The sequence below is a fragment of the Pungitius pungitius genome, chromosome 11, assembly GCF_949316345.1.
Source record: "Pungitius pungitius chromosome 11, fPunPun2.1, whole genome shotgun sequence".
Taxonomy (NCBI): domain Eukaryota; kingdom Metazoa; phylum Chordata; class Actinopteri; order Perciformes; family Gasterosteidae; genus Pungitius; species Pungitius pungitius.
Window position 1 is genome coordinate 9632096 of NC_084910.1, and position 16149 is coordinate 9648244.

At 42.1% G+C, this 16149-nt stretch overlaps 3 protein-coding genes across 4 annotated transcripts; 1 reads left to right on the forward strand and 2 right to left on the reverse strand.

Moving 5' to 3' along the window:
- Window positions 1–87: 87 nt before the first annotated feature.
- Window positions 88–6226, reverse strand: LOC119197008 (lipid scramblase CLPTM1L-like). The gene is made up of 17 exons (XM_037452880.2): window positions 5577–6226; window positions 5164–5255; window positions 4861–5038; window positions 4630–4757; window positions 3935–4013; window positions 3723–3840; window positions 3506–3600; window positions 3248–3332; window positions 3006–3106; window positions 2856–2915; window positions 2700–2750; window positions 2532–2614; window positions 2205–2239; window positions 1986–2041; window positions 1815–1859; window positions 1460–1593; window positions 88–887 (listed from the first exon to the last, which is right to left on the reverse strand). The coding sequence occupies exons 1-17, from the start codon at window positions 5775–5777 to the stop codon at window positions 821–823; spliced, it is 1608 nt and encodes a 535-aa protein (XP_037308777.1). The 5' UTR covers window positions 5778–6226; the 3' UTR covers window positions 88–820.
- A 71-nt stretch (window positions 6227–6297) lies between these two features.
- Window positions 6298–16096, forward strand: mrs2 (magnesium transporter MRS2). 2 transcript variants are annotated; one of them, XM_037452885.2, is made up of 13 exons: window positions 6298–6455; window positions 6800–7231; window positions 7459–7517; window positions 7731–7767; window positions 8194–8306; window positions 11512–11673; window positions 11795–11925; window positions 13150–13266; window positions 13511–13580; window positions 13869–13951; window positions 14255–14372; window positions 14724–14837; window positions 14931–16096. In XM_037452885.2, the coding sequence occupies exons 2-13, from the start codon at window positions 6877–6879 to the stop codon at window positions 14988–14990; spliced, it is 1419 nt and encodes a 472-aa protein (XP_037308782.1). In that variant the 5' UTR covers window positions 6298–6455; window positions 6800–6876; the 3' UTR covers window positions 14991–16096. The 2 variants fall into 2 exon arrangements, with proteins under 2 accessions (XP_037308782.1, XP_037308783.1); XM_037452886.2 differs by lacking the exon at window positions 6298–6455 and adding an exon at window positions 6513–6531.
- Window positions 8555–11267, reverse strand: LOC119197013 (integrin beta-1-like). The gene is made up of 6 exons (XM_037452890.2): window positions 11139–11267; window positions 10420–10679; window positions 9995–10205; window positions 9788–9917; window positions 9314–9620; window positions 8555–9221 (listed from the first exon to the last, which is right to left on the reverse strand). Exons 2-6 carry the CDS (start codon window positions 10677–10679, stop codon window positions 9014–9016), a joined length of 1116 nt encoding a protein of 371 aa, XP_037308787.1. The 5' UTR covers window positions 11139–11267; the 3' UTR covers window positions 8555–9013.
- Window positions 16097–16149: the final 53 nt, after the last annotated feature.

Below are 16149 nucleotides of genomic sequence, written 5' to 3' on the forward strand. Positions count from 1 at the left end.
ACAATAATCAGCTTGATAAAATACTAAATTTAGAGTGCTGTGTTTCTACCTTCTAGACGCATGTGTCCCATACTATATGATGCTAAATAAAGGAGAACAAATCAATAATTTATTATACAGGTATATTCTATGTTATCAAAATGCATTGCAGGGATTTCATAGACACATGCCATCAAGATATTTGCAGCAAACTTGCTGTAAATAGTGTGCTCTTTTTATATTTTAACATTGCAAAGTCAACCTTAAGAAAATAATTATACAGCACAGTGGCACTAAATCTATATGCAATACACAAAACGTGTACATTAGGGATGACAAAACGCAAAAGGAACTACTTATCTAACAAAATTCTGGATACCCCTGACATTAAATGGACCCAACAGACGAGATGTACGACCGGATCAGACTAGCACCTCAGCCACCTTCAGCATAAGTGGTTTATTGTATATATTCTCGATGGAGAGTATAAAATGCTTCATGTTGTTTTGATCTTCTCACAACTGTCTGGGGCCAGGTTGCACTTGTATGTCTAATGTTACACACTTTTGATGCAAAGCCATGCAATGTTCAAACCATAAACATCATTTTAAATTCTAGCCCCGATCACAAAGACTCCAAATAGAACAAATACTTTATGTTGCGCATATTTGTGGTTCGATTCGATTTAATAGTGTGCACCAACATCATCCTGAATCAGTTTGAAGCTGCTGTGGAAAACGTGGACCAGCGTCCTGCCCGAGCCTCACCTCTTCTACCTTGCTTTTGTGTGTGTTGTGCATTCATCTGTGAAAAAGGGAAAGGAGAGGCCTTTGTTTTCTCCTCATTGAGTCTTTAGTTTCTTGCCGTGGGTCCCAGACTCTCGCCTCCTGGACTTGTGGGCATAACGCCTGTGGAGATATCAAATGAAAGCAGAGTTACATATCACACACATCCACCCAAAGGGTCGATGAGTGGGTAAAAACCGTAACAAACCATCTACAGGTACGTTAAGAAGGAGATGGACGTTTATTTTAATGCGTTATGTTAAAAGAATCGGGTAACATTTGATACAACTGATCCCAAATTAGCAGCCGGAAATGACTTGCCCAGTTCTTAACAACCAAGCTTGAAAACAACAAGGCACTGGACCAAGACCAGTGCAAGACTATAAAATGAAACCGTATTGAGGTGGGACTCATGTACTATATCCCCGTGAGAACGTTTTTTTAACAGATACATTAGATCAGTGTTTCTCAACTGGTTTGTAGTGGGTTGCGGGCCATTGCATGGAAGAAAAAAAAGTTAAGACACCGCTAGCGCAACAACCCCCCCCCCCCCTCCCCGTCGACACCGCCAGCTAATTGGGTGCGGGTCGTCATTAAGGGGTAAAGGTGGGTCCCGGAGCCAGACAAGTTGAGAACCACTGCGTTAGATGAAACCCTGGAGTATGTTTAGTAGCAATGTGAGGAAACTGTCCTACCTTCGCTGATAGAGGTAGAGGAAGAAGAGGATCTCATCTCTGAAGCAGGATAGTTGATGAGAGGAAGAGAAAGATCCAGACGAGGAGAAAAACGAGGCACAGGAGCACAGGTCTGAGATCAGCGTGTTTACGCCCTAGAGAGAGGAAGGGGAAGAAGACATAGAATAATGAACTCATTCACAAGCCAAAGCTACAGAATACAATTCATACAAATCAAACCACAGAGTTCACTGTAAAATACAGGAGGACTTGAATACAAAGTTCCTGAAAAAAGGTTTAGGAATGCAAAGATAAACTGCACTTGGCTGAGAAGTGTTACTGTTAGTGAATGAGCAGGAGAATTAGTCACACTCACTCTATACAGCAGCACTGTCCCCTGCAGGTGGCACACTGACTTCAACTGATCCAGAGAGGCGTGGAGAAACACAGACAGGTCAGAGGATAGTCCATACAACACTCAACTCCTCTCAGTCAGCACTATGATCCGATCATTTGGTACTTTTATACTCTTCTAGACATGCCAGACCTTGTGGTTGATGAATAGCTGTGGGGCCATAGACAGGAAGCCGAAGGCATACACTCCTGTGAGGAGAGGTCAAGCTGGTTAGCATACAAATAGCTTGAATAAATGAGGAAAAACTACAAGGTTTTTAGTGAACTATATTGAAAAACAAGTTTACAAATGAACCGATTAATCATAAAGAGGATTTAGTTCCACTGTGACAGATTGTTGAGGTAAACTCACCTGTAACTAGTGTGTTGACCAACCAGGAGTAGTAACTGTCAATATAATACAATTTAATGTTAATATCTAACAAAGTAGCTGCTAAGTCTGTGTACAGTTTGTATGAAAAGTTTAGACAATAGTTTAAAACCAAAAAACGTCTTACTTTTATTCAAGAAATACTCAGGCCTGATCTGAATCTGACTGCCTAAAACACTTCAGTACAGTAGGTGGAGATGAACCAAGATGTAACCAGGAAAGAGTTTGTATTGAAATGTTACAAGCAGACTACACAAACGAGTGTATGACATCTGGTGGCAACATTTGAAGCTACGTGGCAAAGCTCACCTCTTTTGGCGAAAGTAGGCCAGAGAGAAAATAGCTCCACTGATGCATAGAGGGTAGACCAAGTAGGACAAGTATCTGGACGCCTGGAGATGAAACCACACACAAAATGTTCAAGGCCTGCAGCTGAGTATAAAACCAGAGCTTTGACTTATGAGAAAAATATCAGACCTGTGAGTCGTACTCCACTGTCTTTCTTTCTTCCTCATCTAGCTTATTTACCTGCACAGTCACAGTGGATTCAAATGTATTGATTATTTGCATCTGGAACCACAACAAATCATATGTTACATCTACTGTGAATAGATTAACTGGCACCATACTCACATGCAGCTTGGAGCTTTTCCATTGAAACTGGATCTTAAACACTGTAAACACCTTCCAAACCTGGGGATAAGACCGGTTAGTGAGTTAAAACTGTCTGCTATGATCTTTATTTTACTATTTCTGTTGAAGGAGGCTGCTTGTACTAAATACCTCTACACATGCTCCCAGTCCAACAGGGAGCAGCACCAGTAAACTGGTCTCCTGCAGCAGGTGGAGGAAGATCAGCAGAGTGCTGAGACAACGCCACTGAACTACGGACAGAGAGGGGAGAGACCAGAGGAGCAGTTCACTGTAACCGTGGTCCTTGCCTTCCTGTGTTCAATTTTTGACAAAAACCTTTGGAAACTAATATTGAGAAGTCAGGCTTGCTTGATTTAACCTAATGTTCCTACCTGACTTTCTGGACATTCCCATCATGCTCTTCTTTTTTCTCCATGAGCTGAAGTCATTTTTAAGAGCCAAGAATTCACAGATGAGCTGTGGTAAATCAAAGATGTGGAGAGGAAACATGCTTGTAACTTTACAATGCTCTACTCTCCGTTTGGAGACCTGCATGTATAAATGAACTTATAATTCGTGGTATATATATCAGCAGCTGGATTCTAATGTCTTTACTGTATGGCATTTTTTCTGGTGTGGTGTAATCTTACTTGTAGAGCTGTGATGAGTGCAGTCAACACTAACAGGTAGAGGTTGGAGCCCAGCAAAGTTTCTTTAATTTCATCTATGTTCTCCTCAGTGAAGCCTGGATGAACATCGGGATGCAGCATCAAAGCATTTTGTTCAAGTGAATCTCCTCACCGCAAGGATATGAAAAGCCAACGCTGAAGTGTGTAGTGGGCTGTATTAAATATCTCATTAGCTCACCAAACTGTCGCAGGGAATAAACCACGTCCTGTAGATGCACCCAGAATCTGAATCCCCTTAAAGAGATTCCCTCGTAGGACACAGTCAGAGGCAGCTGAACAGTGCTGCTGCTGATCTCCTATGAATGTGTGGACATAAAGATACAAGGTTACTTTATTCACAACCCAGGGTTTATTAGACGAGGTTAAACGTGTTGGGTAAACTTGTCCCACCAGGAGATCTCTGACTCTGAAGCTGAGCTCGTTGACCAGCAGCAGAGGGAGGTAGATCATCTGTCGGCCTTCCTGAGAGCTGCAAGGAGAAGAAGGAACTCGGCTTGATCCAGAGACGATGGACCGGGGCAAATTGCTTATTTACAGCCAGGTGGAGTTGAACAAATATACACATGCGAGCATATAAATAGCTACCAAGGAAAGAATTTTGCTTAACGATCTAGCTGCAATGCAGCAATCATGATGTTATTTACTGTTGTAGAAGTTTATGAAAATTAAAACTATATGAACCATTGGCTAGGGAAGACCACTTTAAAGGATCACATGTTATGTTATTTTTTGCAGATTTATTTTCTAATAGTTTTCTAATAATTACTATTTGAGTTCACCTAATGACCATAAAAGTAATTTGAATAGAATAAATTGCAATTTAAGTTGCAATGTCTATTTGACAAGTGGCCACAAAAAGATATTACTTCATTTAAGGGGAGCGTAAGAAAAGATTCACTGATATATGTGCAACGTATTGTGTGGCATATAGGGTATATGCCACTATTTTACAGATAAAAGGCTTTAAAAATACTTTGAAGATGCTTTAAGAAGATCACTGAATGAACGCTTTCCTCACTCTAGCACTAAATAATACTAGTAATAAGTCAGAAGCACTCTGACAGACGGAGCTTTATCCGACTTACACTCTCATGTAGCGACGCACATCACTCGGAAGCCCCGCTCTGTTGAAGGTGAAGTCCTCCGACATCAAAGTAATTGCCAGGTGAGGCCTCCAGTGGGACACGGTGTGCTCTGATCTGGGACTTGACCTCTGATGGAGCCACAAAAAACAACTTATTTGCAAAAAAGGCTCATGTCTGGGCCTGCGGTGAAGTTGACACGGTAACTCTAAAAGATGTTCAATTACATTTTACCTTCTGCACGTCTCTCTGCCCCTCTCTGTATGTGGGAGTGATGTAGGTGGTAAGCTGCGCCGCGTAGTGAACTTCTCTGCTGTCCTCCAGAGGGGAAACACCGGCTTTGTGAACGTACACGACGGCAAAGAGGGTGCCGTTAGCGCGGGTCCGCTCCGGCAGAGAGACATTCACCTGCCTGCAGCGAGAGAGAGGGAGCGAGACAATGAGTCACGAAAGGACAAAGTTCCTGTTGGGGTCGTAGACAGCACTGAGCAGAAAGTCTTCCGATGAATTACAGATGTATCGACATGTCAAGCCAACCTCTCAAACGTGGAGTCTGGGTCAAAGGGGTCTATTTTTACAGCGAGGTGGAGTTGGCTGTTGTCTGGCACAAGGCAGGTGAAGACACTCATCTGAATAAACACAAGAGAAGAAGAGAAGATGGAAGGGAAGGGAGGTGGTCTTCCTCAATTCAGATGAAGTTGGGAGGTCAAAAATGAGATGTAACTGCAGAAATTAAAATAAAATGAATGAGCTAGCCATGTCCTAACTATATGCAGACCTCTCTGTTACAATGTGTCAGCGAAACCCTTAATGGTTCAACCTGACGAAGACGCCCGGCTAATGCATGTCGAGATTTTGACAGAAATTGCGTTTTTTTCTTTGTTTGTTGGTAAAAACCATCTTCGATTCGTCCTTTTTACTCTCCAGATGAAACCGAGGCCTGCGCTCACCTGAAGCCGGGCTCTTGCTGTCAGGTAGGAGGTGATGCAGTGCTCCCCGGTGCTGCCGTCGCAGGGTTTGGTGTTGAGGAAGCCGTACAGCAGCCAGGCGGTGTGGAGCGCGTACACCACGAAGACCCCGAGCAGCAGCTTAGCGATGGAGCTGCGGGTTCCGGAGGAGTCCGCGGGCTTCGACACGCATGACGGGAACATGGCAGCTGTTGATGCGGGTCAGCGACGGCGACGACAACAACAACAACAATAAGAGAACAACGAAGGAAAAAGAAAGACAAATTAAACCAAAAAAATGGACGTGGTCCGGTTTGAGGACGGAGATGTTCGCACTCGGCGTCAGCACAATGGAATCCACGCGCTTCCTTCTCGCCACAGCATCCTTCCGGTTATCTGAGGTGCTGATGCTGACAAACACCTCAGCTGCTGCTGCTGCACCGTTGTTGCCTCATGTTGTGAGTCCACATTTCGCGAAGCCAGAGGCAAACCGCAAACCGCTAATATCTGTTACGGATGTCACAAAAAGTCACCTCTAAACACGTGGATAACACCCACTTCGGACAGTTTTCTGCCTTGTTTATAGGACCAACATCTAAAACTTAGATAATTTACTGTACGCTTTCATTTTAAAACGAAGTATCAAACCACAGTAGTATTAACATGGGTCAACATTTTAAAGTGTTGTAAGTTACTTCTCTAGAGACGATCTTTGGCAACTACCTCGTCATCACCGCGGTGCATTGTGGTCACACACTGTACTCACACACTGTGCTCTTGCCTCTGCCCTCTTCTTGGCTCATTTCTTCCATCATTCTAATCTGGACTACTTTGTTTTGGGCCTGAACACTCTGTTTTAGGAGATTGTGTAGTTGGCTAAAGGTAAATTACATTTGTTTCCCGGGACTTCGTTTTCTGCCTCTAATTCTAAACAAAACCCAAGGCTAGCAGCTAACCGGTAACTAGCATTAAACTTAACGTTAACCAAGTTAAGTAACTAATACGCTGCAGACACCACTTTGAACTTTAAAGAAAGATAAGACCCCATACAGCAGGGTTGACCTTAGAGGAAGCTATCTGAACCAATGTAACGTTATACTAGTGCTGTAACTGTTTTGGTCAAACTGTCCTCTACCTGTGGATACGTCTCGTCTCATAAACAACCAGTCAAACGTCACACAGGAACTACATTACGCCTGTTACTCCTTCTCCCTTTGTTCATGCAGGTTCCTTGTCTCCAACACCTTCGGCTGCCGATGCATGTCCTGTGGTCTCCTTGCTGCAGCGGTGTCTGAGTGTGGCGATGTCTCTACGCAGGGTGCTGTTAGCTGGCTGTATGAACTCTAGGATGTACCCGCCATCTGGTGGCAACTTTCATCCGAAGCGTCTTTTGAGTTCGGTCATTTATTTCCCCTCAAGAACATTTGGGACCAGGAGCATTTTCCTTTGTTGTGCCAACACAGCACTCTCCCCACTGAAGTACTCTGTGCCACATGGGACTAGAAGACTGGGATTGTGCAGCAGGAATTACTGCAGAATTGGATCAGATGCATTTTTCAGTCAAATACTGCCAGTGTCAAGATGTCAACCCAGAAGATTTCATCAGTCCGCTGCGTTAAGAAAGGAGAACCTGCTGCAGCAAAGTGCCCCATGGCCAAGTAAGAATGAGAGCTAGTATGTGTACAACAGGCTATATGTTTCCATTGTTTTTAAATCCTGCTGCTAGTACATTCCCCTTTGACTTGACCCCTTCCATTTGTTATCAACTGCACATTACCTCGTCTTGATTGCAGTACATAATGTGTCCATTACTTTTGCTTATGTCAAAGAAGAAAAAGGTTATTTTGCATGTGGTTCACCGTAACTTTCTTTTTTCTCTGAACAGTGTCCTTTGTCCGCTACAGAGTGACGGAGGTCTCCAGTCTGTCTCCAGCTTTTGTAGTGGTAAGAGATAAAGGGGGCTACTGAACAGTAGTCACTGCTCTTACACTAGGAAACACTTTGCGTCAAGATGGTTTTGGAGAAAATGATCAAACGGACTATTGAATTTCACATTTTTCTTTAGATAGATTTAACATCTTCTCACTTCAAAAATGTTGTGAATTAGGATTCAATAAAACTGTTATGTAATCAGTTTCTTGTTTGTTTATTTCACAGATGAACTTTGACCAAGAGGGAAATGTGACATCCTTTGGTAAGTGTTGGAAAATTAATCAAATTATTAAATTATCTTTTATTTGAGGTATGCAACCATGCTCGTCATTGAGGCAGATGATTCGTTCTATCCTTTGATGAGACCACTGTCTGCATATTTAAGTTCATATCATGTCATTGGGCTGAAGTTTGTGTTGCATGCCATGCACCGTTCGAACATACAATTCACTCTTTATCACCCTTGCTGTGTTACTTGTAGCTTTACTTTAGCAGTGAGCATCACATTAAGGGCCGGGTCAGCTCCCTCGCTTTGTTAGATTTATTGTTCTAAAACCACACATACACTCTTTCTAAAGAGGATGCTGAAAACAGAATATATATTTATGAGCTCAAAAATGTATGAAACAAAAATATTCACTAAAGGCTATATTCCAACACCCCTCCCCCCTCTTCTTTTCTCTTTCAGAGAAGAAGAAAACAGAGCTTTGTCAGGAGCTTAGCCTTCAGGCCAGGGACCTTCGCTTTCAGCACAGTACCAGCTTAATAGCTAGAAACAACTGCATTATCCTGCGGATGGAGGTATGCCCACTTTATGTTTTATACAGCAACCTTTTATCATCACGAGTCCAACCCCAATCAATAATAACATGGCCAGCAATAAGCTTATAGTTGTGAATAATAGTTTAATAAATATAACGCTCCATGCATATTTATCAGGATAGGTTTTCAGAAGGGATCTGATAGATGTTGATGGTGCTCAGAGCCTCAAACCCTCTGTAAGGGAGACACAGAGCCAAAAGGCCCTGCCCATTTCATACCAGAGGTACTTTGCCTGGTTGTGGATTTATTTTTGATATTAGACATGAAGCCGCCATGAGGATGACACAGGGGAAGAAAATAATGAAAACTGATTAAAGTCACTTCATGAAGGAAACATATTATAACCTTGTTTTTTAAGATTAGAAGGTATTTTATTTACCAATTTCCTTTCCTAAATTTAAACATATACAGAAGTAGCTACGCTACATGACTCATCATTCTACATAATTTTATAGTTTCACCTGTTTGATGCTTACTGTTTGGAATTGTTAATATTGTACTTCACAATGCTTGTATTTTCCATTTGATGGAACTTTCTAATTGTATTCCAACCTGCTTTTGTACCATTTGTATTTTTATGTAGCTACGCTAATTACTTTTCAAATGACTATTTCACACACTCTTCCGATCAGTGAAAGCCAGCCTTATCTCTTCGACACTCCTTTTTACTGCTGATAACTGCCCAATTAAAGAAAGGAGTCCTCACAGGTCCGGCCGAAGTAATGTGATTCACACTTGCATATTCCACATATACACATCCCGTTGTCGTTACACAGCTTCTGGTTTTTCGAGCTACAAGAAGCGGTCTCGATGGTGCAGGCGCAAACTTCACCGGTCCAGCCTTCATCACACACGCAGCGTCCACACTCGCACTTCCCATGGCCTCCACACATTCTGTTAGATAAAAAAAACAATGTGTTTCTGTGTTGAGCAGAATTAACAGATGAGGCATTATCACATAGCTTACTGATGATCGCGTATTGTACCTGTTGTTGTCGAATGTACAATCAAAGTTGCTGCACTCGCAGAACATTCCGCTGTATCTTTCTTCCTTGTTCGCTCGCGTCTCGCACTCACAGAATCCTTCCCGGCATTTTCCCCTACCACTGCACACGGGGGCATTCGGGCCCGAGCGACAGAAGTCATCATTTTGTGAAGGAATTGAGCTGATGTCTCTTTGGCACTGTTGTCCAGTGTAAGGCGCGAGGCACTCGCACTGCCCACACACCAGAGCCCCGCGGCCTCCACAGCCAGGGCTGTTTTCCTCATGGTTTCTTGAACAGTCACACTGACCTAGGATTTTAATTGAGTTTTTTATCACTTTATAGATGTTAAATGTTGGCCTTTTAGCATTCAATACAAGTTGTTAAAGGACCCATTCTATCTCATTGGCCAAAATAGAGATTTTTATTCTTTGTTACCAAATATTGACCGTTGCGTGGTTCTGAAGTTATACTCACACTCCAGATTTATCTCTAACTTCACGCTCTGTAAAAAACCTCTGGGTATAATGTGGACAGGCCAGGGCCCAGTCCTGTTCTGGTTCAAGTCGTCCCTCTCACTGGGACACTGGGTAGCTGTGACAGTCACCTAGAGAATAAACACTGTTAATATAAACATTTCTATTTTCAAATCCATCAAGTCCATTTCTTTTTCATTTAGCTGACCTGTACAACCAGAGGGTTTTCATTCACAGTGTTTTTGAATGTGATGTTAACTCCTGCTGGCAGAGTGCTGGTGTCCATGATCAGCTCTGTTATGGGCTGCTCTGTTGGCACGGTGATGGTGAGGGGGAAGGACTCGCTCAAACCTGGCCTCAAATAAAGGGAGACCTCCCGGGGCTGGAGGGACAGGGTGTGAGCATCTGCTGGTTCAGTGCTACGGAATAAGGGCATTACCTTTTTAGAAGTTGTTTTGGTCTTGACCAAATAATATTCCTTTTAATCTAGCTGCTCATATCAGTTTTGGATCATTTCATTTTTTTGTTGCACTCCCTGTTTGAGAGTTAAGCTGAGAAGACGGTTGTGTTTTATCTGGCTGACTTACCAGGTGTGAACAGTTTTGCAGCGGACCATGAAACCTGTGCACTTACCCGCTGTCATTTTTGACAACCTGCACCCTCCCTCGAGGGTTGAACACGTAACTCTTAAGACAGCCTGCTCTCCGCAGACCCTTCAAGGTATCACAACGGAGGTTGGAGTTAGGCGCGGAACACCAAGCACACGCCGGTCCCGACTGGATGCACTCGTCACATTTGTGAGCAGATGTGCTGCACTTTAGTTCTTCTGCACAGCAGAGACACGACAGAACGAGCAGCAGGCCGAGATGTACGAGCAGCTTCAATGCAGACATCTTGCGGTTAGAATAAAGAAGTGTGAAGTTCATCAATAAATAAGAATTTGACTTATGATAAAGACAAATAATAGCTGTATATTCTAAATCGGGACACCTTTCCACCTTTTTTCTCAAAAGCCTCTCAGTTTAATAGGTTGCGATTACAATGATAACTAAGATTTTTTACTTTATTAGACTGCCAAATGGTGAAGATTTAATGTGGTGTCAAAAGTAATTTTGCAACCTGTTAATCAACGAGTTTACTAAAAGTAGAAATACATTTATGTTGATAAATGCAATAAAAGCCATAGAAACTACATTTGTTTCAAACGGAAAAGAACTCTCACAACTATTAGAAAGACTAACAAAAGACGGAATACAATAATTAATAAGTAACAGCCTGATTTATGTTTCTCTAGTTCTGCCATTGGTAACGTGCTAGATGAATTTAAAAACCTCAATCGGTTGGTACGCTACCTGGAGTACACAGCAACTTCTGTTCTGTAGCCGTGTCTTGGAGCTTTTTAGGTCTGCACACTGACACACTGACAAGCTTCGGTCCTATGTGGACTCGTCCTGTTTGGGGTTTTTAACTGTCCCTTTAAGGAAAACAAACACTTTGTTTGTCAGGTACTGCAAATACTCAATGATCAGAGTCCGCTATGGAGACAGCAGTCATTCACGTGCGCTGTAGTTCTGCATACACAACTGTGCGTGCACACACTGAGCACATAACCCATTAACATGAAATTATTAAAACAACAGCCATGCTTCAAGTATTTGCATGCAAATGTGTCATTTTTTTCTATAAAGGCTACCCCCCCCTCCCCCCCTCTGTGCTTCTGCGCAGTCTTTGAAAGCTATCGTGACCCCGCAGTCCCTGTTGGTGTTGGATTTTCGTGGTTTGGGACTGGAACGTTGGCTGGTTCTGGAACTGGCCCCTCAGCTCGCTTCACAGTCGCACTCTCTGCCCTTTGAGTTCAGAGCGCTGGAGGTCATCCTGCAGCACAAGGTGAGGCTGATTACAGAGCTCCTGCACCTCCTGTCTGAAAGCATGTTCTAGGCCTGATGAAAACCTGCCTGTGCATTGAGGCTCTGTTCCAACATGTGTCTCTGTGCATTTGACTCCATAGATAAACACCCTACAAGCTCAGCTGAATGACGTCGAACCAGTAATGTTGGACACGTTGGAATCCCTGCTGGATCCTAAAAGCCTTTCTGCTGATAGAAGTAAACTACATGTACTGCTGCAGAACAGCAAGAGGTAAAGCACACAACCACGTACCAGAGGTGTGGACTCGAGTCATGTGACTTGGACTCGAGTCAGACTCGAGTCATGAATTTGATGACTTCAGACTCGACTCGACAAAACGTACAAAGACTTGCAACTTGACTTGGACTTTAACATCGATGACTCGTGACTTGACTTGGACTCGAGCCTTTTGACTCGAGAAGACTTGCTACTTCCCATGAAAACTGGGGGAAAACATTTTCACACCACCGCGCCGCTCTGTTTATCTGCATCTGTCAAAAAAATGTGCGCCACCTGTATGCAGAGAGCGCGCGTTGCCTGAACATCATCCAATCACTGCAGTCCATTTGACCGTATCAACGAGACAGCTCGTTCATGGTTACAAAAATCGGGATTTTTGAACCCGGATTCAGACTCCGATGGAAATCCTCGCCAACATTATGTCAACGTCCGTTTTAAAGTAGTGTAATGAGCTGAGTTAAAGTTATTAGTTAATCAGTTATGCAGATGTTGCATGTGTTCACGTTATGCTCTGTTACAGCTGTAGTTACGCGAGACAACCCGAGTTTTGGGGGGCCGTGTATGCGGAAGTGTTCGTTCGGCGTGGTGACGGCCAACAGTGACCGAAGTTGAGTTGTTTTATATAAATAAATGCAGCGGAGTTGCAAGCCAGTCATCGCCTCCTTATTTACGCTGCAGCATTGGGGTGAGCGTTACAGTACTATAACACAGTCACAGTCGATCCACCATTACCCTTCCCTTCGTAGTCTAGGTCTGTGAGGCAGCGCACCATCACCCAGGGTTCCCCGTCCCCACTATAATAAAAGGACTCGAAATGACTCGAAACTAAAATGGTAAGACTTTGGACTCGACTTGAGACTTGTTGGCTTTGACTTTTGACTCGACTTGGGACTTGCCTCGTCTTTGACTCGACTTGACTCGGGACTCGAGGGCAACGACTTGAGACTTACTTGTGACTTGCATAACAATGACTTTGTCCCACCTCTCCCACGTACGTTGTAAATGCTGGATGTGAGCCGTCCACTGTCAAACAAGCCCTTAAACTTGTATATTAAAGCTTTAAAAAAAAGTAAATATTAACATGTGCGGTGGCCCCGCTCAAAGCTCAGTCTCCCACTATTTTAGTTTTTTTCATGTTATCTTATCTTAAATGTCTATGTTTTTTGTTTTCCCGGCTGACTCAGTCCACCCCCTTGACATTTGTATCTCTAACAGTTTATCAGAGTTGGAGACTGACATTAAAGTCTTTAAGGATACCCTGCTAAAGATTTTGGATGAAGAGGAGATCATTGAAGAACTGTGTCTCACAAAGTGGACGGACCCAAGAGTTTTGTAAGTTGTGCACTCACAAACACTTCTGTGAACGTCTATCAGTTCATAGAAGTAAAGAAGAGGCCTCAGTGGGGGAAATGTTACTGCTGAGTGATTTCAGCATGTAGTCAATTCAATTATGAATATACATTTTGACAGACTCATTCATAATGAGTGATCTGTGAATTTTTTCTTTTTAGTTTGAATATCTACCAGGCATTTCTGTCTTTTAGTTATTAATCTTATTAATCTTTTGTCTCTATAGTGAGGAGAGCAGTTTGGGTATTGACCATGCTGAGGAGATGGAACTGTTACTGGATAATTACTATATGCAGGTAATTGACAGCTGAATACAAAATAGTTATTTTTTCCTTCAATTATATGAAATAATTGAAATCAAAATAACCTCACAATAATGCATAATGCTCAGTAAAAAAATGTTTATAAATTAATTGAATTAATCATTTGAACTACCATCCTTACATTTGTACTCACCTGGATGTTTATTGTTGTGTTGAACATTTTTCTTGTATTGTATTGAACCCTGGCACACAATGTTAAATATTTTCTACATGTCATGCATATTAGTATATTGTTGATTTTCCATAAACCGTTCAATACAGGCTGAGGAGCTGGGGAACAAGACCAGAGAGCTAAAAGGGCTGATAGACGACTCTGAAAGTGTTATCTTTATCAATCTGGATAGGTATACACAAACACACATACACACATTCACACACGCACAGATTTTGCACTAAATGCCCAGTAACCTTAGAGGATATCTTCTTAAATGGTTGAGCTCAAACTTATTAAGTTTCTCACATTTTTATGATATATTTTTTTATAAAAAATATTTTCCTTGTCTATTTTATCCACTATCTATGACATAAACTGAATATATTTTATTTGCCGGTATGAGCATGAGGAATGATTACGTTGCAGCGTTCATGTTGTCTTGAGACAGACCAATAACTTTCTGGCTCCACATGTGCCATCTGTTTTACTGCAGCCATCGTAACGTAATGATGCGCCTCAGTCTCCAGCTGTCGATGGGTTCCTTCTCCCTTTCTTTATTCGGCCTCATAGGGGTGGCCTTTGGAATGAATTTGGAGTCGTCATTCGAAGAAGTGAGCCAGCTTCTTTATAAGAATAATATTACATCAGGAGTTACACATTTGTTTGCCATTTACAACTCGTATAAGAAGTTGTGTCTTGTTTGTCTTAATATTATATTGTTGAGAGGATAAACTGGGCGTTATTCCTTTTTGATATTTTATGAAAAACAATTTAATTACATAATTAGTTTTAAGTAACTCCTTAAAGACAGTATATGTCTACATGTTTTATTTAGAATATATTTAGTCATTTACACACCATTTTAATTGTGCATCTGTACATACATACCTGTGTCTGTATTGCATACTGCACTTTTTGTATGTTCTTACCCAAATATACTCACACTGTTTTCTTTTTACTAGGACCCTCGCATTTTCTGGCTGGTAACAGGCTTCATGTTCTTGGGCAGCGGGATGATATGGAGACGACTGCTGTCATTTCTGGGACGACATTTAGAGCCTTCAGTTCCCCCTCTTGTAATCCTCGCACACGCACACACATACACACACACTGCAGATGAAAGTGTGGTTTTGTAAGTGAAAGTATTTTTTCTCCTGTTTGTGATACAGATCCCTCAAGTCTGGAAGAGAAATCTGAAAGCATCAGACTACAAAACGGGAGTCCGATGATGTTTCATCTCCGTTCTGTACAATGCGACAGACATCCTACAGACGGCTGCTCAAAGGACGATTGCTTTATCAATATGGACCTCCTGAATTCGCAGATGTTGACACTGCATTCACATGTCCGACGTCGTATGTGTGCTTTTGTGTCACTTACGTTTCTGGCAATATGGTACCAGAATTTCAGATACTTGATTGGATGTTTTCATGTCTATTAATATGAATGGCTTTGGTGTTAGAGCAGTGAGCGGATGCTTTGGCGAGTGGCACCAAAGCCACTCCAGTGGATGACATCCCAACTAATGATATCCCCCGGACATGCACCTGATGATCTGATATCTGCTGGGACTGTTAACATAACTCATGAAAGGCGCATGCAAGGACCTATCGTCATGCAAAAGTACTGAGCTGCCTCAGAAATAATTCTTTCAGTCTTTAAAAAAAACACATGGCCAGATGTTATTTAATATTGTGTCTCACTTTGTTACTGTGTCTCCAAACAACAAGAAATGGTCTGAACAAATGAACTTTCAAGGGTATGACTTGAAAGTTATTGACTTTATCCTTTTCCCATTAGCATAAAAGGTAATACTCAAAATGGTGGAGCCGCTTAAAGCACATTGACGGTCAATGCCCTGTTCCTTCGTTGGGTTTTAAGATTCCTTAAGGATCTGCCAAATAAAGCGCTCTTGAGAAGGGAAACTGGGCAGGGCAGTAAAAAGAACATATTTTAATTTCTCTGATATTTCTTTGTTGAAAAAGTTACTTTTTCTTAACAATTTTGTTAAACTGGTCATGGTGGATTTTCCTTCTTTTACCCAGCTCCATCCGTTCCCTTTTGGCTTTCTCCTCATAGCGTGTCTCTGCATTATATTTAATGCCTCTAAAAAATATTTTGCATTCTTGGAATGTGTTACTGTTCTTAACCACACATAGGTGGATCCTATTTGACTTCTGACATGGAAAACTAAACCAAAAAAGGTCTTTTTTATCTCTGTGTCATGTGCGAGGTGTGAGTGATAGCACCAGTTGTACCTGCTGCCATAACAATTATTTTGCACTAGAGGGAGTCAACTTAAAACCCACTTTATTAGAGGAAAATTGTCAACGCTCAGCATTGTAGTGCACATTGATCTGCGTCATATCCCAGGTATCAAAGCAATAA